This window comes from Dromaius novaehollandiae, chromosome 11 (assembly GCF_036370855.1).
Source record: "Dromaius novaehollandiae isolate bDroNov1 chromosome 11, bDroNov1.hap1, whole genome shotgun sequence".
In the NCBI taxonomy this organism is placed as follows: Eukaryota; Metazoa; Chordata; class Aves; order Casuariiformes; family Dromaiidae; genus Dromaius; species Dromaius novaehollandiae.
Window position 1 is genome coordinate 21,909,974 of NC_088108.1, and position 21,660 is coordinate 21,931,633.

Genomic DNA, 21,660 nt, shown 5'->3' on the forward strand with positions numbered 1-21,660 from the left:
GCAGCCTGGCAGAGGTGCACCTCTCACGTATCTCCTTGCGGAGTTTCTGCCTATAAGATTAAGCATTAAAATCACTGGATCAGGTATAAATCAGGTTTTGCTGAGGTGCCTCTGTGCAGGAAACAAGGATTGCTGGAAAAAACCTGAATGCTCTCTGGCCTCGGTCTGCCGAGATCGGCTCCTGCCCCGCGCTCACGGTGTGCCCGTGCCACCCCGCCTGTCGCCCGGCCGCTTGCAGAGCTCTCCGGGGTCTCCGAGCCCGGGCCGTGCGGGGAAGCGTCCGGAGTGAAACCCAGGGAGGGTCTCGCAGGCCTGCAGGGAAGCTGCCGGTCTCCTCCTCATCCTCGACGAAGGGCTGGGAAAGCCCAGCCGCACGGTCCCTGCAGCACGAGGAGCAGGACGGGAGGCCACCGGCTTCACGGCACAGGCGGATCTTGAGCAATGCTCGGCGGCAACCTGGTAGCATCCTCCGGGGCGTGTGGGTCCCCTCCTACGTCCCTTCTTGGCTTTTTAACTGATTCAGGGTTCCCCAGGGGAGCAGCTTCGTAAGAGCATCTGATGCAACCAGCCACGCGTGATCCTGCCTCTCGTTACCGACCGGCTCGAGGCAGGTAGACGATTAAGTGAGATTTTTATGGTGCGAGTGGTGCTGACGGGGGAGATGATCTGCCTGCACGCGGGGCAGCTCGGCTTCGCCTCAGCTCGCGGAGGGGGTCGCCCGGCCTCTCCGCACCCTGCGCCCCGGGCTCAGCACCGCCACCGCGCAGCCGCCTCCGCACGCCTGCCCTGAGCTGCCAGAGCAAAAGGTTCCCGGGCGAAGCCCCGCGCCAACAGCCAGGGAAACCAGCGCGTGGCGCATGCAATGCAGCACCCACCTGCAGCGCAAAGTTAAGAGGCGGTGGTCTACCTGTTTATTTGCAGCACAGCACAAGGGGCTCTGGCAACACGGGTGTGTAGGGGCAAACAAGAGACAAGACACCCTTCGAATGCCACGCTGAACGCACACTTGGCGCTGCTCAAGCCCTCGGCCTGGCTACGCAGGGGGTTAATTGCAGTGATGGCAAGCGTGCAAGCAACGCTGCAACACCCCAGCCTGTGCAAACGTGCAACGCTGCAACATGCCACCCCGTGCAAATGTGCGAGAAACGCTGCAACGCCCCACCCCGTGCAAGCGGGCAGCACTTGCAACGTGCCACCCCCTGCAAACGTGCAACGCGGCAACACACCGCTCCGTGCAAACGCGCAACACCGCAACGGCCCCCCCGTGCCAACGAGCCAGCAGCGCTGCAGCCCTCCGCCGCGTGCAGAAGCGCAACAACGCGGCGCCCCCGCGAGCAACAGCGCAGACCGCGACCCGCGCAAACGTGCGACGCTGCTGCAACCCCCCCCACCCCCCCCCCCGCCGGGCGCGGGCGGCTTCCCGGGGCAGCGACCGGGCGGGGCGGGGCGGGGCGGGGCGGGGCGGGGCGGGGGAGCCCCCGGCCGCCGCGGGGCCAATGAGCGCCGGGGCGGCGCCGCGCGCGGGGCAAGTTTGCCGGCGCCGGGCGGGGCCAATGGGCGCGGGGCTCCGCTCGGCGGGGGCCAATGGGCGGCGGCGGCGGCGGGGCCGAGCTGGGCGCGCCCCGCCCCGCCCCACCCGGCGCGCAGCAGCGGTGGCGGCGGCAGCAGCGCGGCGCGGAGCAGCGATGCCCGGCGGCGGCGGCGGGGCGGCGGCGTAGAGCGGCCGCGGTGCCCCGGGAGGATGTGGCGGAGCGGCGCGGTGCTGCCGCTGCTGCTGGCCGCGCTGCTCGGCGCCCCGGCGGGGGCGCAGCCGGCGGGCGAGGCCGCCTGCCGCCCGGTCCGCGCCGCCTTCCAGGTGCTGCAGCCCGGAGCCAAGTGGGTGCCCGAGAGCCCGGTGCCAGGTGAGCGCCGGGGGCGGGGGCGGGGGCCGCGGGGCAGCGCCGCCCGCTCCGTCCGCGCGCTGCCGGGGCCGGTCCTGCCGCGGGGGCCCCGGCGGGGCGGGCGGGGCGGCTCCCGGGGGCGGCGCAGCCCGGAGCCCCTCGCGAGCCCGCGGGGTCGGTGCCTCCGGGCAGGGCGGGCGTTGGGCGCGGTGCTCCCAGCTCGCTGGGGTGATAAAGTCCCGCGTCTCAGACGAAAGTGGATTTTGCGCTTCCCTAAGTACCGGAGCTTCATCATAATTAAAGCAGCGCGGCTTGCTCCTACCTCGGGCCCGGCCCGTCTCGGCGGCTCTGGGTGTAATTACGCTTCAGCGCTCGCTTCTCCCGGCAGCGGCCGCATAAATCTCTGTAATGGGGGAGCATCGCTCTGTTTTCCAGGCTTCTGTTTATTGCTTTTTTTCCTTTCCTACATCTGTCAATTAAAAAAAAGTTCTGGAGTTTCCAGCCGCAAATCACCATGGAGTCGCTCCTCCGAACCCACGTCCATACATCACGCAAGGCGAAGGTTGGCACAACTTATTTAAAACTTCTTGGTTTTTGCTTTTTTTGACACGAACAGAAAGCAGCGACTCCTGGAAGCTGCCACATCTGGCGTTGCCGGCAGCAGTGGCTAAAGGCTGCGGGCGGAGGAGATGTCTTGCCTCAAGACAAACCCTGTCTTGGTTTCCTTCTTCCCTTTGTCTTTTCCCTTCATAGTTTATCATGTATAAATAGTAACTTGAATTTCCATTTTTCCCACTTCTTTTTTTTTTCTTTTTTTCCCTCCCCTCCACTTTCAGATTTGCTGGTGACTGTGTTGGCGCTCTGGGTACCCGGGCTGGCGTGCGCCGTCGCTGCAGTGGGTGCAGCGAGGAGGGCGACTCCCATGCAGACCACGCGTGCAGCGGTCTTTTTGGGGGGAAAAAACAAAAAAAGAGGAATTTTTGCATGGCCCCGTGCTCCTGCGGACTGGATGCCGCTCTGCGCTCCCGCGGGAGGACGGCTCCAGCCGGGGCAGCTCCTGTGCCAGCCCATGCCGCGGGGCTCCGGCCGCGGGATGCAGGCGCGACCCTGTGCCGGGGGGTTTTGGCTTTTGGGTGATGCTGAGAGATGCGTTATCGCCTGGCGGGACGGGGCACGGGGGCGTCTCTGCCATGGGCTGTGTCACAGCTGAGCAACACTTCTTTTGGCAGATTTCTCTTCTTTTTCTGAGGCAGCTTGTGCATGCCAATGCACAGATCTAAAAAAAAAAAAAAAAAAAGAAAAGAAAAAGGGAAAGGGCGAGCCCAGCTCTTCCCGTTGGGTCAGGCGCACCCTCGCTCGCTGCTGCCTCCCTGCGCGCTCCCCGGCTCCCGCTCCGTTTCCCCGCGTGGGGCTGGTGATGCTCCTTCCCGCGCAGCCCAGCGCGCTGGTTGAGATCGGAGTTTGCCGGATAACTGGGTTTTCTGTTCTTAATTATTTCAGGTCTGCAAATTGCTCTCTTGGCAGTTAGGAGAGCAGGAGCAGAACCCTAAAATTTAGTTGCCTCCTCCGGCAGTCATTTTATAGTGAGATCGTTAATTTTTTTCTTTTTCTTCCCCCAGGGGTTAATTTTAACAACATCCTGAGAAGTGTTGGTGAGAGTCGTTGGCGTGACCGTCGGGCGGTGTGTGCGTGAGCTGGTACCCACGCGTTAGCTCCTTATTTTTGGTGACAGTCTTGCTGATACGTTTGTACGTCTGTTAGGAGGAAACTCAAATCTCCGCGTTTTCTTTATAACCTTTTCTTTTAAAAGGCGCAGTGCTATAGCGATGCTATATTTGCGTGGCATTAGTCTGGCTAATTTTGCAATACTTTGGGAAGAAGAGGCTGGAGTCTGGTGGCCTTGTGAGAGCAAAGGCAGAGCAGAAAATACGGGCTAATTAAGCAGTAATAAATATCCCATGTAATACCCACGCTGTTCCAACTTTAATCACCTATTGAACGAGATTGGTTTATAATTTATATCTCTTTAATTAGGTTTTAAAAAGATCAGCACTTAACCTGGGTTCTGAACAGCCGCCTCTCCTTCTCCCCGCGATGCTGAGCATTAAAAGCCGGTGACGGACGCTCGAGCTCTCAATCACGTAATTTAAATGAACGTTTTTAATAAAAATAGTATTGATGTAGCTGGGGGAAAAGAATCCGCTGTGTTTAAAGTTTGAATCACTGCTTTCATCTGTTGCACAATCTGCATCGTGCTTTAAATAATTAGAGAAAGGAAATATCCATAGGAAAGCTGCTCTTTTGTGTTAATGTGAGCAAACCGGTGAGCCAACGCAGCGGGAGAAAGCCGAGCCTGCGGTGGTCCTCGGGGGGCTCCGGGAACGTAACGTTAAGCAGGGGCAGATTTAGGGGAATGTTGGTGTGATTTAAGCTGCAGTCGGCTCTGGGTGGACAGGCTCGCGTGGTCTGCCTGCCGGTGCCTGATGGCAGGGTTGAAGCCGTCCCGGGATGTAACCGAGATCCAAATATTGTCCTTATTAAGGAGTTTACAGCAACTGCCTGCAGATGATCTCAAACTTTTTTTTTTTGTTTTTTAACATTTAATCCACTGAAATTATCTTCACTTCTGCTGTGCCAACTCTCTGTGGGAATAATTATCCATCAAAGTAAAACTTAGTGCTTTAAATGAGCTAGTCACTGTTTTTCAGTTAAAAAGGAAAGAAGAAAAAAAAAAAAAGGAAAAATCCCCGTGTGAGCAGAAAGAGGAAGAAGCAGGGCACTAAGGCACTAAAGAAACTACTGCAGCTGTGGAGAGACTAGTTTGGTCTGCTCTGAGCATATGCAGAATTACTGGAGCATTTACCCTGCCGCTCCCCAAGGCAGCGTAACGGCACAGCGTGCTTGTGCTGCCCTGGAACGGGCCACATCCCGCTCTTTCTTGCCCACGAGAGCTGTGTTTTGGAGTGTTGGGCTCGTTTGCCTTGTGTCGCATCGGTATTGCTAATCTTGCAAAGCTCGGCACGTGAGCCTCTAGGTGCAATTTGATAAACCCGTTGGAGTAACTCGTGGGACCCTGTAGCGAAAGGAGGAGGTCGTTTGCAAGGGCTGGGACTGGCATTACGCGGTGTAATGGCCTGAAACTTTAAGGAAAAGGTGTGTGGGGGAACGCGGGCTGGGAGATGAAACAATTTTGACAGTAAGGGCCATTAAGCAGTGGAGCGGGCTCGGCGGCTCCCTGGCGGAGAGCTATCGCTGGAGGTCGTGGAGCGAGATGAGATGCTGGAGGGGAGAGTGGGAGGCAGGGGTAGGTTTGATGGCTCATAACATCTCTTCTGCTGCCTCCATGGAGCCAGATGTGCGGCCGTCTGACTTGCCCTGGCGTGAATGCAGCCCGTGTGCCCTGGCAAGCCGAAACGTGCTGTCCCTGCTTCATGGGTGGCTTTGCCTGGGCTGGGGGGACGTTGGGGGTCCTGGGGTCCGGCTGGCTGTGAGCGTCAAAACTCCCTCCCTGCTAGTGGGACTTCTGAACGGGACTGTTTGGGGTCTGCTTTCCGCTTGGGAAAGCGATATACAGCAAAGAGCTATCATACCGCTGGCAGGCGGAGGTGGGACGTCACCCAAACCAAGTCTCCTGGGCTTTCCCCCGCGATGCTCTGCCCCAAAAAGCACCTTGTCCCTCGCCGCTAATAAGAGCCTGCCCTGCTTCCGCTGACCCGTTACACGTGCCGCGACGTTTTCGGTCATCAGTGCTAGTTGGCTATCTCTATAAAACGTTTTAAGCTGTCAGAGTTGATTCCCAGGCTCTTTCCTGCCCCTTTGATTGCTCTGCGACAGCGTGGTGTCTGTCTTTTTACTTACTTCACAAAAATAAAAATCCGTTTGAAGGGAGAAATGGGCTTAATTGCTGAAAAGAAGGATGGGAGGTGAGGAGGTGACCTTGCTGCTTCCTATCCCTGGCTCTCACTTGTGCAGATCTCTTAATTGCCAACTCCTGAAGACTTTTCTATATTGGTATTTCCATTAATCGTTGAAGGCTTTTTTTTTTCTTTTTTAATTTGAAATGTGTCCTAATATAATAAATGTAGGAGGAAATAAGCTTTGTATTAAAAAAAATTTATGGCTGTATTGCAGTGTTAAAGTGACCATGCGAAGCCTTCTTGGTTGTAAATTGACTTAGATTTGGGTTTAAAATACCTCTTTAACTTGCTGTTATATAACCACTTCTTTCATTAATGCAGTGTCTTGCTGTTAGTTCTTTATGTGATTTTATGGGCTGTGTTATTTTTTTCAACGCGTGACATACCTGTCGCTGTGCTTCTCTGAAATAGCGTAGCCCATGTACCAGCGAGACTTGCTTTCTGGATGTCAATAATACCGGCTCTTTGTCGGAGGACACTGTGAAGAAATTCGTGCCACATGACCCATTTTGCAGAAGGGGAAACTGAGGCAGCAGGTAGGGGTGGGAGCTGCTGGGTCGCCCCCCTGGACGCGGGACGGTGGTCAGACACCCGGCTCATGTCCAGCCTTGGGCGTGCGTGGTTTAGCAGGACCCGCAGCTCTTGTGTTTCACACGCACGAAGGCGCTTAACCCGGCACAAATTGCAGGTACCACGTTGAAATAGGTTGGCTTTTTCTAGCCTGCGTTGTGGGAAGGGACGGGAGCTGGAGAGAGGCAGGTTTCCGTTGTTGCTGCTCCTCGTTTTGTTCCTGGGCAGCGTCGCTGCGCGGGCATGCCTGGAGGCTATTGAACTGAAGCAGAAATGAGTATGAAATGGGAGGTTCCCGCTGATGTCCGGCCCTGGATAGCCAAGTCTCAGTAATGTCTTAACGGAGTTATTGCTTACTGCCTGGGTTTATACTAGGAGCCTCAGATTAGATGTATTTTATATGATAAGGGCTATTTACTTCGATATGGGCATGTTACTTCATTTGTGTTTACAGGACCACAGTTTGCTATTGAAAGTGAGAATGACTTTGTGTGACTGTGATTTGGTATTGCCACTTTTAGCACTTCTGGGTCAGGAAATACCTGCATAAAGTATGAAACTGAAACTATTACATTTTAGGCCAAGAGGTGCAAATGTTCTATATGACCCTGTTATTTGAACCTAAAAGATGAATGCCTTTCCTGGTTCTCTTTGTGACCTTTTAGCTAACAGCGCTTCTGAAATGAAAGCTAACCTCACCTACCCCCAGGAGCGACGGCTTTGGGAACCTCCAAAAGCCAAAGTTTAGTATTGCAACCAGTTGCAGCTCGAGATGCTGAAGCTAGTGATGTTTCTCTTGCTTTGTGCCTGCGATTTTTGCAGCGCTCTGAAGCAGCGGAGATGCAGTCCGTGTGTCCGTGCAGGCGCTTGTCTGCTGCCCCGACAGAGCCTGCCTGTGCAGCGCTCGGTGCGTGCCGCAGGGTCTCCTCTGCAGCGGGACTTGGGTGAGCCGAGTGATGGACTTGGGCTTGGCCTGTTGTGATGGAGGAAGGATGGGTTGGGGGATCTGTGGGAGAACTTGAGATATATTCACATTTGGAGAAATATGTGCTAAAAAAAACCCCAAAACCCAAAAAAACCAACCTGTTGTCGAGTCCTGCAACTGTTGCCATCATTGCTGTGGATGTGAAAGGATGGAGATTGTAGGCAAATAACACAGTTGTTGTTTAAGTCTTTATGCAAATTACAGTCACAACCTGCGTGTTGAACTGCATACATTGCTGTGTTCATTGTAAACCCACAGCTTCAAACGCTGGCTCTTCCTTCCATCTCCCGCTCCTTGGTCTCTTCTGGTTGCCTGCAGCTCCGTACCAATGTGCCCGCAGGCATACGGGAGACAACGGAGCGATGCTCTGCGTCGCTCTGCTCAGCACCAGCGCGTCTGTGCATGGAGCGTGTCAGGCTAAAGCAAGCATCTGCGCTGGCATCCTTGCATAGCACGCTCTTGGGGGCCGTTTCCCAACAGTCCCAGCTCTGCCTTAGCACGTCGTCTTCCTCGCTCAGGAATGATGCCAGAAGCTTTGTGGGTTTGCCCAAACGGTCACTGCGATGATGCATAGAGTTGGCTTCCTCTCTGCTCCATGTCCTAATGCAAGGTCTCTGCCCTTCTTGTGTGTGTCTCCAGGGTCAGATCTGCAAGTATGCATCCCGAAAGGCTCTACGTGCTGCTCGAGGAAGATGGAGGAGAAGTACCAGGCTGCAGCCCGTCTGAATATGGAGCAGCTCCTGCAGTCGGCCAGCATGGAGCTGAAGTTCCTTGTCATTCAGAATGCCGCCCTCTTCCAAGGTGGGAGCCCGTGGGTGGTCCAGGCGTGCGCAGGCAGGAGGAGGAGGTGGTTCTGCTCTTCCTCCTCGGCACGTGGCGTTCAGAAGCGTGGGTGGCTGGAGGCTTTCTTTTCGTTGGTATGTTTTGCTTGCCTTTTCTTTTGTTGCATTAAAGCTGTATCTGCCCACCATGTAGCGCCAACGTTCCTCTGCTTCACTTCGATGGTAAGTGGGGAGATGGCTTTCAGTGCTGTGCGCTGAGCTCCAGGGATGGTTACATCTCCTGGCTTAAAAGGAAAGACAGATTTGCGTTTTGGCTGTAATAGGGCTGAACTGGTGCGGTTTGTTCCAGTGTCCGTCCTCGCCTGTGCCTGCCTCCAGTTGGACGCTGGAGAGCCCCAGGCCCAGGTTGGACTCTAGTCCAGAGCCAAAGCTTCAGCCTTTGTCCTTCGTTAGACTTTGCTCGTTTACTGGGACCTCTGTTACGAAGGATGCCCCCGCACAAGCGTGGCGCGAGCAGGCTGGCCGTAGCACCCTTTTGTGCATCCCGAGGTGTGAACCTTCGATGCTGTTGAGATCCCGATTCCCAGAGAGAAGAAGAGTATTCAGAGCCGGGCTGGGCTTTCCTTCCCGCCTGGCCCGGAGCATGTCCCACGCTTCTCTGCAGGGCAGCTCCGCACGGGCTGTCCTGCCTGTTCCTGTAGCTAAAGCAGCGCATGTAAATTTGAAGGCCAAGCCTATTTAAGTGCAAATTTAAAAATAAATGAACCCCCCCCTTCTCCAAGAATTGACCAATCTGCCTAAGCACCATCTTGTCTGACTCCGCCAGCTCCAAAGAGCAGCTCGCAGCACTATGATCTGGCTGTTACCCCAGTGTAACGCTTGGTGAGCATCTAATGGAAATTTGTTTGTTGGTACCTGCCACCCAGGTTGGCTGTTCCCAGTGGGGGCCGTGGAGGTTGCGGTGGTCGCGAGCGCTGTCTGTCGTGCTTGCCGTGGGGTGCTGGGCTGCTTGGTAACCTGATGCCGTGCTGTACAGCGAGAGCTCTGTTCTTTTCCTGTCCGTAACATGAAGTATTGTTTTTTTTTTTTTTTTTTTTTTTTTTTTTTTTTTTTTTTTTTTTTTTTTAGCAAAACTGACCTTTGACAAACACTTTCTATTGCAAATACGTGCCAGTTTGTGTTGTCGCTTAAATTTGTAAGCGTTTTTCAGAGCCTTTACGCTAGCAAAACTTATTCCCCTCGATGGTTAATGTGCAGTGAAATGATCGCTTGTTTGTTGAGCGCTCTCATATTGGGAAAGCATTGTTCTATATTAATAGCATTTTTGCCTATATTTAAAAAAGAAGGCACGAGCAATGAAGCGTTTTTTTCCTTCATGCTGATATTTTTGTGAAACGATCTGATTTATTTTTGTTCATGCCTCGCTAACAGCAAGACCCAAAGCTTGCCAAAGCCCGTGGGATTGTGGCAAAGCTCTGTTCTGGTCCATGTCTCAGATGTGTTGTGTTTCTGTGAAAGTAAAATCAAATAAAACGCTGAGGAGGTAGCAGTATTTTTTATTTTTGTAGTACTTATTAATGCAATGACCGTTCAGTTCCAATCTGCGAGACCGAATGGGGTAAAACTGATGAGGTGCTGGTTTGATAGGCGTAGGAAATGTGGACTAGCTTCAGAAGCGGTGAACAAGCTGGCTGGAATACCAAGTCTCTGCCTCCTCTGCTACCGCTTGACTAAAACATTGCGATTTTGGAGTTTTTACTGCGCAAGGAATGAAATCCAAAGTTGTGTGTACAACACACAGTGGAGGCAGGTGCCGTTGCTATGGACCTTCTGCCTCTTCTGGAGAGAGCTTCATCCCTTGCTCTGATTTTCGACCACGGGTACCATCCTGGCCACGAGAGCGCTTTCCGCACGCGAGGGTTTTGAAGCCAATGTTATTCTGAAAAGCCTTGGTCCAGTGAATTGCCGTTCTTCTTGTCGGGGCAGAAAAGCGTTTCATTGAAATATCCCTGACCGCTCTGCTAATGAAGCTCATTGCTCATTTTAGAGATCTTTTGTAATGCTGTTGCAGAAGAGGAATTTCTAACTGGAGCCATAGAGGAGTTTTTAATTAGCTTATATAAAGTGCTTTGGACTCAGAAGGACAATTCATTAGTCTTCCAAATTTGGGTACTTTTGTTATCTTTAAATGTAGATGTTCAGCGACAGTAGATTAACACCTTTTTTTAGGTGGATCTTTTGATTGCCGTTTGCCTATTTTTGACAGCTGCAGAGCCCCGGGCTTTTCCAGCTCCAGAAATTGCACCTGGACCCAGCATACCGCGGTCTGAGTCCCCCTTCCCTCTCGCCGCCCCCCGCGTGGGGCAGGCACCCGTCTCGGGCTGCGTAGCCAAGGGGTCCGTGGCCTCGGGCTGCGGTGCTCCCGCGCCCGGCGGTGGGTCGGACCCGGCGTCCGCTGGGGACCCTCCGCCGAGGACGGGCACCTGCACCGCTGCCTGAAGCAGGGCGATGTGTTGGTGTGGGAACATGCCGCTCATTAAAAACACAAAAGTGAAGCCCCTCAGTGCTCATTTTAATATCTCTAGCCCACGTCGTAAGGGACTGCTAGTCTGACAAACAAAATCTTGCCAGATGTTATTATTTTGCACTAAATTTAATTTCTTCCTGCTGAAGCTGGGGCTACATCTCCGCTGATAAAGATCAAGGGAAATTGCCTGGCATTTACAGAAATTCTCATCCAGCGCTATCTGTTACAATATTCACTTAGCAAAGTTTATTAGATTATTAGTTTTAGACCCCTGGGCTCTTTCTTTATTGCAGTTAAGGGGGAAAACAGTCCTCCTCAAAATCCCCCCTTCCCTAAATTTAAATGGTACGATTAGTGCCTGGTCTTATCTTAAAGGCATTTCTTAAAATTATGAAGATGATTTAAGTAGTGACTTAATCCCTTGGAAACTTGCTGAGTTTGACAGTGTTAAAATTGATTGTAGCTGCCTCTATTGCAGTTAAATCTTACTCTCGGATTTTTTTGTGGGCAGGTATTCTTTTTTTTAATTTCATGCAGAGTAACCATGCTATTATCTAGCCCATTTTTGCACTTTCCGGTTCAGGTCCTTGGCTGATCACAGCTATGCTGGATATCGTGGAACCAGGCTAATTTACATTAGTTCAGAACTTGCTCATATGTCTTTTTAAAAGCGATGCTCGCTCTTGCTCGGGGGTTCTCATCCAAAGTGGCTAGCTGAGTTTGTGCAGCTAGCTTGCTGCGGCAAAGAGCGAGAGCCATGCCTGCGATTTCCTCTTCCTTCTGTCCTTACAGCTTGACTTTTTGTGGGGGATTTGTGGCCCTGCCATCACCTAATCTCTTTCTATTAAAAAAAACCCAAAAAGCCCTCAATAAACCCTTACGGATTTCCTAAATATCCAATCTGAATCTGTGACAAATACTTCAGTGTTGTTAAAATCGCAGGTAAACTTGCATGGGAAAATACTAGGTTTTGATCTTTTTTCCTACTCAACTAATCCTTTTATCTTTTTTTTCCTCCCTCCGCTTTTTAGAGTTCTCCGCTCCTGTCTGGTGCGGGGATTTGGGGAGTGGGTGGGTTGCGTGCATATTCATCACATCTGATATTTCCTTCACTTCTTAAGTTCAGGATTCTTCTTTTGGTGGCATAAAATTTTCTCTTGCATGTTGACAGTGTTGCACTGCAGGTAACAAAATTAGAGCTGTATCAGCTCCTCAGTTGTACATCACTCTCTGATACGTGCCCCCTCGTTCTTTGCCGAGGGAAAATGTAGTTTTTTTAAAAAGGAGGGGGAAATGTGGCAGTATTAAGCACCGAAGGACTGTCTGAGGGAAGATGGGTGCGCGTTGCTGCGTGTAGGGCTTGCCGGTAATCTTCCCCTCCCAGCAAGCCTGGAGCGCGGTCGAGGGGCGCATCTGCGGGAGTCGTGCGGTGTGCTCATGGAGAAAGCTCTCTGCGTTATTTTAATGATTGCTCAAATAAGCTATCAGCAGGATCTCGGTGTCCTGCCGCTGCTGCAGGGGTTCTGCTGGAGATACGGGGGACACCGAGGAGGCAGGAGTGCCGTTACCTGAGCTGGAATGTGGCCAGGATGCCGCAGTTAAATTCCCCTTGGTGACATCCGCTAGCCTTAAATTAAGGCGTGATCTTTTTCCTATCCAAGGCAATGGCCCTTAGCCCTCTGAAAGTGGGAGCCGGCAAACACATGCAGTGCCCTCGGGTACCCGGGGAGGCTTGCGGGGGCTGCGGAGATTTGAGGGGCGTTGCGGATGTCTGCTTCCGAGTAGTTCCTAGGAAGGCAATGATCGCCTCAGTGCAGACAAACTGCCTCGAGGTGTTTGGTGTTCTCTATTCATGGGCGAGTCCTGGTTTTTCTCTCCTCCGGAGCCGAGCTCCCGGTGGCTCTGGCAAAGCAGCGGGTGTGAGGAGGACTTCGATTCATCTCTTCCTCTGTGCTGCAGGAGGATAAAGGCAGAGCCGTAATTCTTAGCCCTACCAGGCAGCTCTGAAGGCTGTAAATCCTCCATTAGGCATAAATGCAGCCATTTTGGTTATTTATAGTCATTTACGCTATCCATTCATATCTGTCGGGGATGAAGACAGCTTTGACATTGCAGGCTTCTATCAGGTTATCTTTAATCAGTTTAGAGGCACCTAAGCCACAAATATATCAAATAGCCAATCCTAATGTCGGAGTCCTCTAAAGTATGACTGAATTATTTATTTTGTTATGATGAAAATGTCTGGGCTTTATTGGGTTTTCTTTGAAGAACTTGATTCTGCTTGAAGTCTGGAAGATAAAAGATCAGCGATTGTCTCTCCAAGAGTCTTATTCTGAATCCTTCAAGGCTTTTCATTTTTCACGAGCTGCTGTTGCTGCTTTAGAGTCAAGGTGAGGGAGTTGCAGTTCTTTTTTCCTCTCCCTATTACAGAGGTTTACCTATATAGAAACTTTTATCTTTACTAATTATGCCTCGGCCGGATAAATCTAAGATGCATGTAGCATCCATGAGGTGGGAAGAGACTGGTGGCGTGATGAGAGCTGGTGCAAGTTAATTGCTGGGAAGGGATGCTGGGGACACCAGCGCTGCTGTGTAGGCTTCATCTCTTGTTATTTGGTGCATTTAATAGTCCGGTGCTTCTAAGTTGATTAAGTCTGACAGCGCAGGAGGGAGTATCAGGTGTAGCACCGTGCTTCCTGAGCAACTTCGGCTTTGTATGGCTTGCACGCTGCCGTGGCTTATGGCGTGGGGAGGGAGATGGTGGTGAGAAGCCTCTAGCCTGAAAATTTAGGAATCGGCATGTGAAAAGCAGCGGAGGCGAGCAGGGCGGGGAGTCGGGAGGTCTGAGCTGAACTGGCTCCGTGGAGGGAGGATGGTCGTTGCGGTGTGATCCGCACCCAGGACGGTGCGGGCTGCGGGCACGCGTGTGCTGACTGGTCCCGTGCTCAGCAGGCAGCACGGGTGCTCCGGCCGCGGCGGGCGCTGATCCCCGATGCTGCGTGGGAAGTCACGTGCTTGGGAAAAATGGCTGCTTTTCGCAGTGCTGTTACTCGGGGGTCCCTGGGTACCCGAGAACGGATTTCTCCAGTTAAGGTCCAGGCTGCAGCAAACCCGCTGCTTCTGCTGAGCTCTCCAAAGGGGTTTCCCTGCTCAGGAAGCTGGCCAGACGAGAGAAGTTTCCCAAAACAAGCTGCTACTTCCAGCCCTGGCGGTAATTACTGGACACACGGTTCCAGATACTACGCGATTAATCGAAGCATGCTCATTAGCCGTGCCTTGTACTCGAGCTGCTCCCCAAAATATTCTCATCCTCTGCGCTGCTGCGGTTGGGAGACGGGGAAGTCTGTTGCTTCTGGCAGTATTTGTCCAGGCCTCGGCTGCCTTCCTTGCTGCCTTTCTTCACCTCTCTTGTGGAGGTTGAGCACTTTAGCTGTTGCTCTGCAGCCTGCCTGCGCTCGGCGGGGATTGCTGGACACAAGCGTTCGTAGGGCCGGCGGAGCCGTGGGGTTCCTGGAAATAACTTTTTTTTTTTGTGCTTTAACTATTTGAAGATGTCTGAATCTCCATTTTCTCTTGACTTGCTATCTGTCAGTAAATACATTTTATGTTTTGGTTTTTGATGAAACAAAGTGTCTGCAGGTGCTGAATGGTATTTCACCTCTGATGCCCTGTAGTTTTGCAGAGCTAAGTAAGAGTGGGAGTTTGGCTCTTCAGTTTTCTTTCTTCCCCCACTCCTAAACTGCACTGTCAGAAAATTTTTCGTAATCTGTTGGGTTTGGTCTTGTAGAGATTCGCAGTTGCGTTTTTAAATCTGTGTTGCATTGCAAACTTTGTGTTTCTTTTCCCACTAGCCTGCAACCTGCTTTTAGACAGGTTTCTGTGAGATAGCTGTGAGATAGTTTAGGAAAGCTAGGCTTAACCTGCACCATTAGCAGTTTAGCGTTAATGCTGTGCGTTAAGGTTTGGTGACGTTGTGGCTTTGGTTGTGTGACGTGGTTCTGGGAGAGAGGAGGGTCGGCCCCTCTCCATGGGCTCGTTGCAGGGGGGAGGCTCGTTCATCCCTGTCTCTTGCTGGTGAGTAAGGACAGAGAGTTGCCTGTAAACACAGTTTATCCTGCAGCACCTCATCCTTCCCTTGAATTTGCAATTGCATCGCTCGTGGCAGCGGCGCTGGGGAAGGAGAGCGTCTGCAGGAGGAACTTGCCAAAAGTTGCCTCCGAGGCCGTTGAAGCGTCCAGCTGCAGCCTGGGCATCGGCCTGTCCGCGTGCACAGCGCTTCCCAGGGCAGGGGGAACGTGGTGTTAAACTGAATAAATGCAGAAAGAAACGTGCTTAGTTACAGTCCAATCTAGTGAGAGGGGAGCAGTTGGCCTAGGGCCCTGGGGGAGGAACGGTGCACGTGAAACCGCCTGCGGCCCTGGAGCCTCTGCGGTGCCGTTTGAGGCAGGGGCTCCAGTGTATGCTAACCCTTAGTTAAATACTAAGCTGACATTTAGAGTGGAGTCAGAGAATAAATTCATTTTGGGAAGAAAATGTTAAAACTCATTAGACTTCTGCAACTAAATAAGCATTACAAGTTGATCTCTGATGTTCCTGTTGCTGTTCAGGCCTTTGCTAACTAAAGCCTTGGTGCATCCTTCTCTGCACACCCTCAGTGGTGGGTCTCTTCTCTGAAAGCTTCTTGTTTTATTGTTTTTATTAATGCGTATTTAAAATAGGAATTGTCTCCCCGGGGCAATTCAGACCAGCGTTCTGCTGTTGGCAGTGGTTCCTGCCAGATGCTTTGGATGCACGAAGTTTGTGGAAAACTGCGGTGATATGTTTCCCCAGTTAATAACCATGATCTGATCTGATGATTACAGGTAGGTGGAAAGAGCTGTCTGCGTAGCGAGAGATCTCCAGTTGTCACGACTGGTCGGTGGAAGTAATGTGTTTCCCTTCAAATGAGCAGAACTTACTGTTCATAAATCACAGTTAATCAGTTTATTACACCCGTGCATGAAGCTGGCAGTCTGGAGTGGGCTATAATGCTTAGCTTTAGGAGCAGAGCTGTAATAGGAACAGCAGTTTCAAATGATTTGAAATTGGGGGATCAGCAAAACGCAGAAGTTTGTGGAAGCTCTGGGCATTAGAAATGGCTGCTGAGGATTGATGAGTTTCTTTAACAAATTGTAAAATCCATCATGCGGGAGTTAGGGCGTGAAACTGCCCTCCCGAGCCGCATAAAGCACGGCTTGGAAGTATCGCGTGACAGCGCGCGCGGCTGGGAAGGGAGGTTTCGGAAAGACGCTTGTTTTGCTTTTGTTTCTGCCCCTCGCCGCCGGAGCCGAGGCGCGGGTGCTGTGCGGCGTGTCCCCGCCGGCCGCGGGAGCGTGGGGCCGGTCCCGGTCCCCTGCCGCTGAATCCTGCTGACGCCCGTTCCCTCCGCGGGGAAATGAGCCTTGGAGGTTAATAGGGGGCTTCCCGTAATTGCTTACATGCTGCTTCAGCGTTTTTAAACGCTGCGCTTGGTGTCTGGCTTGAGGGTCCCTGATTCAGGCCCAGGGTGTGCAGAGGAAGGGAGGTTGTTTTTAAAAAATCTTTTATTTTTTTGAGTATCAAGAGCCTCGAGGGGCCTTCCTTCTGCTGCCAATGGACCATCGCCTGCCGGCTCTGCCGCTGCCCTCCCGGCTGGGAAGGGGGAGGACACGAGATGACCGGAGTGAGAGGACCCGTACCTTCCTCTGAGCCTTCTGCTTCTGGAAAGGGGTTGCTTTCCGTAACTATGTTTTGAGTTGGGAGTTACTCTCCTTGATAGTTCAAGTACTAGCATGCTTTAAATGCCTCCTGATACTATAAAGTAGTCAAATTATGTTTTTCTAGTTTGCGGTAGGATGCTGCTATAAATGTCATGCTACCCTCAAACGTTTATAGGATGTTTATGGGTTTTTTTCGGTAGTTTCCATACAGAAATGAGCATGCCAGAATTTTCCATCTCTTGGCCAGAGAGGATCAGAGAGTCATTTTCATTGTGCAAAGTATTTAAAATGCAAGTGTTGTTGGAGAGGAAGGGGGAAGAAGTCTACACCCACCAATAAAGCCAGTGGCAGGAGCCTGGTTCTGCAAAGAAAACATCCTGCCAGATTGTCATCTACTTTACTTTTAAAGCAGCAATAATATATAGCGATAAAACGGCCAATGGTGCATTTCATGCGAGGGATATGAACTCTTGCCGAGCCAATTAAACTGTCAATGTGCTGTGGTTTCACGTACCCTCCGGCAAGCTGGGTCACCTCAGGTGTGTTACTCACTGTGCGACTTCATCACTGATGTGAAATCAATTTTAGCAATTTATAATCTTTCATTTTATCATGGAAGTATATTAATCTGTGAGAAATGCTGCTCAAACAGTGAGGGCAGATGAGACCTTTTTGCGCTAGTGTGTATAGCAGTGCTGCATGGATTATCTGCTATGTGGCAGCCTGTGTAACTTTGGGACACACTGGAGGTACCAAGGATAACAGTTTTCAAGCTTTGATGGGTTTTATTCTTAAAAACTTGTAAAATCATATGAGTGCTTTAGTCTAATATCTTTCACCACTCAAATTTGATAGTGTGAAATTAGCTTTATTCTTTCGGTACAGATGAGGCACACTTTTCTATACACCTTCCAACATCAAAGAGCAGCAGACGAGCGGGTCTGATGGGTCCATAGTATGTACTGCTCAGTGGAAAAATAAAGCGGATCCATTCAGCGTGAACGCCAGAGATGCTGATGGACGTGGGATCTTCCCTGCGTTTTGTTAAATGTTTGAGTTTAATTTTTCAAGCCTGAGCAGACCAATTGCTTGGCAGGAGCAGCAAACCGAGCTGTGTCCAGATCAGCTCCTCATCCTCTTAAAATTAAATCTGGGCTTGGGAGCTCTGCAGCTGTTGGGGGGGGTGGCCGTGTCCTTCCGTGCTCCAACGAACCCAGTGCAGTGGAGAGAGCCCGTGTCCCGTCTCCCAAGCTGCTGAGCTTCTGGAGTCACTAGAAGAGTCTCCAGCCTGTTTTTACTGTCCAGTGGGTTTGTTGGGGCTGTGACACAGATTGCCGCCCAAGTCAGCTGTGACCCGAGGGTGGAGGAAGCCTCCCTTGCATCAGCAGATAATTTACCGTACATCAGCAGCACCGGAAACTCTGGTGCAGGGAGTACCCTGAGGGCGTGTGTGTGGGAGAAGGCTGCCTAATGGGGAAGAAATGTTTCGCTTTTAGGTTGCTGAAGATGCACTGCAGGGCCTATTTTTGGACACATTATTACACAAGCTTCTGGGAACCCAGGAGGCTTTGGTGGGACTGATATTTCTGGTGTTTGCGGTCTCCAGGTAGGCTGGCCACTGGCTTGAAGGTTGGCCAAAGCTCCTGCCATGGCTTGCAGCCACCTGCGGTGTCCCCTTCTCTCCAGGCTGCTCCTTTCCCCTCCTGGCTTTCTGCAGCGAGGTCGGATCCAAGAGCCGAGTGAAGGGGGACCATAGCATCGCATGGCAATAGCAGGGGTAGCGTCATCTCCCCAGCAGGCCACCTGCACCTGCGCTTGGACATGCCGTGGGGTCGCTGGAGGCTTTTAGCATGGCTGTGCATGGGGCGGGCGCTGCGCCTTTCCCTGCCGCGCTGGGGTCACAGGCAGCCTGACCGCGGCTCTGGGCTACGATTGCATCTACGTGTCTTGGTATTGGCTGATGCTGGGTAACCGCAGGTTTACCAGCTGCTCCTTGTGGTACGGCCCAGCTGCGGTTCACTGGTGTGTTGCACTGACCAGTGGTGTGTGGACCAACAGTCTCCTGGAGATAGTGGGCTGGAGCAAAGTTTTAGGGAGCAGTTTCTGACCTTACAGCCAGCCAACATCCCTCTAGTCTGACGTTACTGCTTCCTGTGCTTGGCTTTAAGTGATAGGTGCAGAAGAGAGCAGAGATGCAAATTCTCTCCTTGCTCTGGACTGAGCTGGATGCTCCCTGCTGAAGCTGGGATCCCGAAACATGGGCTGGTTTCCTGCAGTTAGGAAGGGCTTTGTGTCCCCAGCCCTTCCCGGTGAACCCTCTGGGTACACAGGGCAGCATCAGAGCTGCGTGTGGCCAAAGCTTGTCCCCGTTGCCTGTCACAGGAGGGGTTTTGTCTCCTCAGCTGAGCAGATGGATGCTCTGAGCGCTTCCCCAGTGCTGTGTGTCGGAGTGCGGCTCTCCGCCGGAGACCCCGCAGCGCTTGACCTCTCGGCAATACGCTCGTGCTGAAAGCGTGGTGCACCTGGCCAGAGGACCGCTGTAGGGCATGGAGACCCTGAGGCTGTTTAAGGTCTTGCAACAAAGCTGAAGTGATGGGAAAATCTCCGCTGTTTCCCTTGTGTATAGCTGAGTCTGACCACAGAGAGTTTGGAGCTGAGCATTTGCCGTGGCACAGGCTCGGCTAAAATAACGCAAAGCCCTGGCTCTGTGCTCCAATGTCCCTCCGTGGTGTTGCCAACCGGAGCATGATGCGCGATGAAACATCAGCATTACTGCTCCTGCTTGGCCCTGAGTCCTGGTGTGGGAGTCATGCGAATACAGGAGGAGCTCAGCTTCCGAAGCGAAGGCGCTTGCCCTTCGGCTGCAGAGGAACGTGACCTGAGTGCATCTCATACACAGATCCCACCAGGCGATTGGGAAGAGCCTCAACTTTTATTAATGTTTGGGAAGGGATGTTATTTGTCTCATAAGGGCTCAAGGCTGGCAATATTCTCACCGGCTAAAAATAGCAATAGTGATGGTTACTGCCTGATTCTCCTGCATTCTTTGTGCTGGGGTTGTTTTTTTTTGTTTAAAGCCAATAACAAGATTAAACCTTTTTGACTTACTGATAAATGTAGGCCCAGGAGGTTCATGGGGTTCCTTACAAAGAGGAAAAAACTTTTGCTGGTAATATTGGTCCTAAAGTCTCAAAGACACTGTAGCTGGTCGCTGCTTCTGTGCAACCTATGAGCTAACGGTGTTGTGTGCGTGGAGGGCTGGCAATAAAAATCAATTCCAGGCAGCCCAGAGTGAATTAAGGAGCTGCCTGCTGCATGCCCACAAACGTTTTCAGCTCTGTCTTGCATTGTAGATCTGTTTATCACAAAATAGAGATTGGTGACCAGCACGATGCAATGACAACTTTTTTCCTCTTTCCCTCTTTCGTCCTGCCTCCCTCTTCCCCTTCCCTCTGTTGTAGTGCTTGGAAGTGATGTTGGCAGGATGGTGGTATCTTGGCGGGCTCCAATCTTGGTGGTTAGATTGAATCCCTTGATGCTGTGATATGCACGCAGGGTGGCTTTCTTTGCCTGCAGGATTGGGCCGATTTGCTCAGTGCCGCTGGCGGTGGGTCAGCGTTGGGCTGTGGGCTGGACAGCTGGGTTTGGTGTGGTGGTAGGTGCTGCGTGGGCGACAGGCGAAGGCACTAGCAAGTGAAAGCAAATGCGTTTCCATAAAGTAATGTACCTATGAAATGCAGGCAGGACTGCATATTTTATTACAAACATGTAAAAAAGAATATTTGGAAAAAATCATCTGAATGTTTATTTAAAAAAAATACATAAGCCTGTTTGTCAGAAAGTGAAGATTAAAAAAAACCCAACCCTGAGACAAGGCAAAACAAACAGCGGTCTTGATCAATTGCAGAGGAGTTCTGTTCCTGATTAGCTCTTCCCAAATTTGTCATCTTAGTGTCAGAAAATCTATGACTGAGTGTCATAAAGAAGCAATTTTAAAAGCAGTAGAGAACAGTAAAGCTGCATCTAGGATTACAGCTCATTGCTTTGGAATTCGCTTTTTTTTTTCCTAATGAAATTGGTGACTAACAGATTATAGTAATGCAGCATATTTGTATGGTGAAATTCCTATTATGATTGCAATGAAAAACGATGTTCCCTTCTCAGGGAAAGGAAATTAAATATGCCTGGTAACCCATGCGAGGAGACTGGCTTATGCTGAAAGAGGAAAGAATGTGAAAACTAATCGGATCAACACATTCTCTTCAATCTTTCTCATTTAAAAAAAATAAAAATCAAATTGCTACCAAATTTCAGAGGAATTACAAGGAAGTGACACACAGACTTTTATTGCCTTTTAATTGCAAAATTAGTTCAATCTCTTTCAGTCCCCCTATGTAAGTGATCTTAAAACAACTAATCAGCTGTTCTTAAATACTGGTTCATAAATTCTAAAGAATTCTTAAATGGGAGACGATAGGAGCCTTGATCCTTTAACTGAGTGTGCTGGCCCGGATCACGGCCAGATGAGAATTGCTGTTGATGCTGTAGAAGTCTTCATCAGCTCGCTTAGGTGCTCAGCTTCACCCTCGACGAGGCTTTTAAGATTATTTATGCCGTTGTTTGTCAAGGCAGCACTCAGTCTCTGACGTCTGGCCACACAGCCGTGATCCACCTCCTTATGAAGCCTATGGGAATTATTATGTACTTGGAGAGAGCTAGATGGAGGTCTTTAAGATAGCCCGAGAAAGACTTCCATGCATGGTGTAAATCATTGCGTCCCTCAGCTGAGTGGAAGAGGAGCTGGGACGCACGATTCGTGAATGGCTCTGCAATTAATCCCCTCTTTGTTTAAAAACAAAAAAGGAATTTCAGATGGAAGGAGGAGGGGGGGAAGGTTGGGTCCCCTCTGTTAATGCACCAGCGAGAAATGTGAAGACAAATGCTGTCACTTTTCTGGCTGGAGAAGCAAGCAAGAGCCCAGCACTGGTGGTGGCCTTCTGCTGAGCCCCTTCTGCAGGGAATAGGAAAAGTGGTGGTAAGTGGTGGTCTTCCCTCTCTTTGGGGAAAGCGGTACATGCTGGATTGAGGAGGATGACGTCGGACCTTGAGGCGCCGTGCGGTGTTTCTGGCTGGAGTAGCACGCCAGGCTACTGATATGCGGGAGATGGATCCCTGCAGATCCCAGGTTTAGACAGTGAGCTAGGTTTAAGTGAGACTAGGAGAAGGGATGCCTTGTAGAGCACTCAAGCTGATGTAGCCTC

At 51.4% G+C, this 21,660-nt stretch overlaps 1 protein-coding gene across 2 annotated transcripts in view; it reads left to right on the forward strand.

Annotated features, from left to right (window-relative positions):
* The first annotated feature begins 1,614 nt into the window (after positions 1–1,614).
* The window catches only part of GPC3 (glypican 3), a 127,828-nt gene continuing 107,782 nt past the window's right edge, over positions 1,615–21,660 (forward strand). For both annotated transcript variants that reach the window (XM_064518327.1, XM_064518328.1), the window contains exons 1-2: positions 1,615–1,901; positions 7,992–8,153. In XM_064518327.1, coding sequence (XP_064374397.1) covers positions 1,742–1,901; positions 7,992–8,153 — 322 coding nt within the window. In that variant the 5' untranslated portion in view covers positions 1,615–1,741. The remainder of the gene's footprint in view (positions 1,902–7,991; positions 8,154–21,660) is intronic.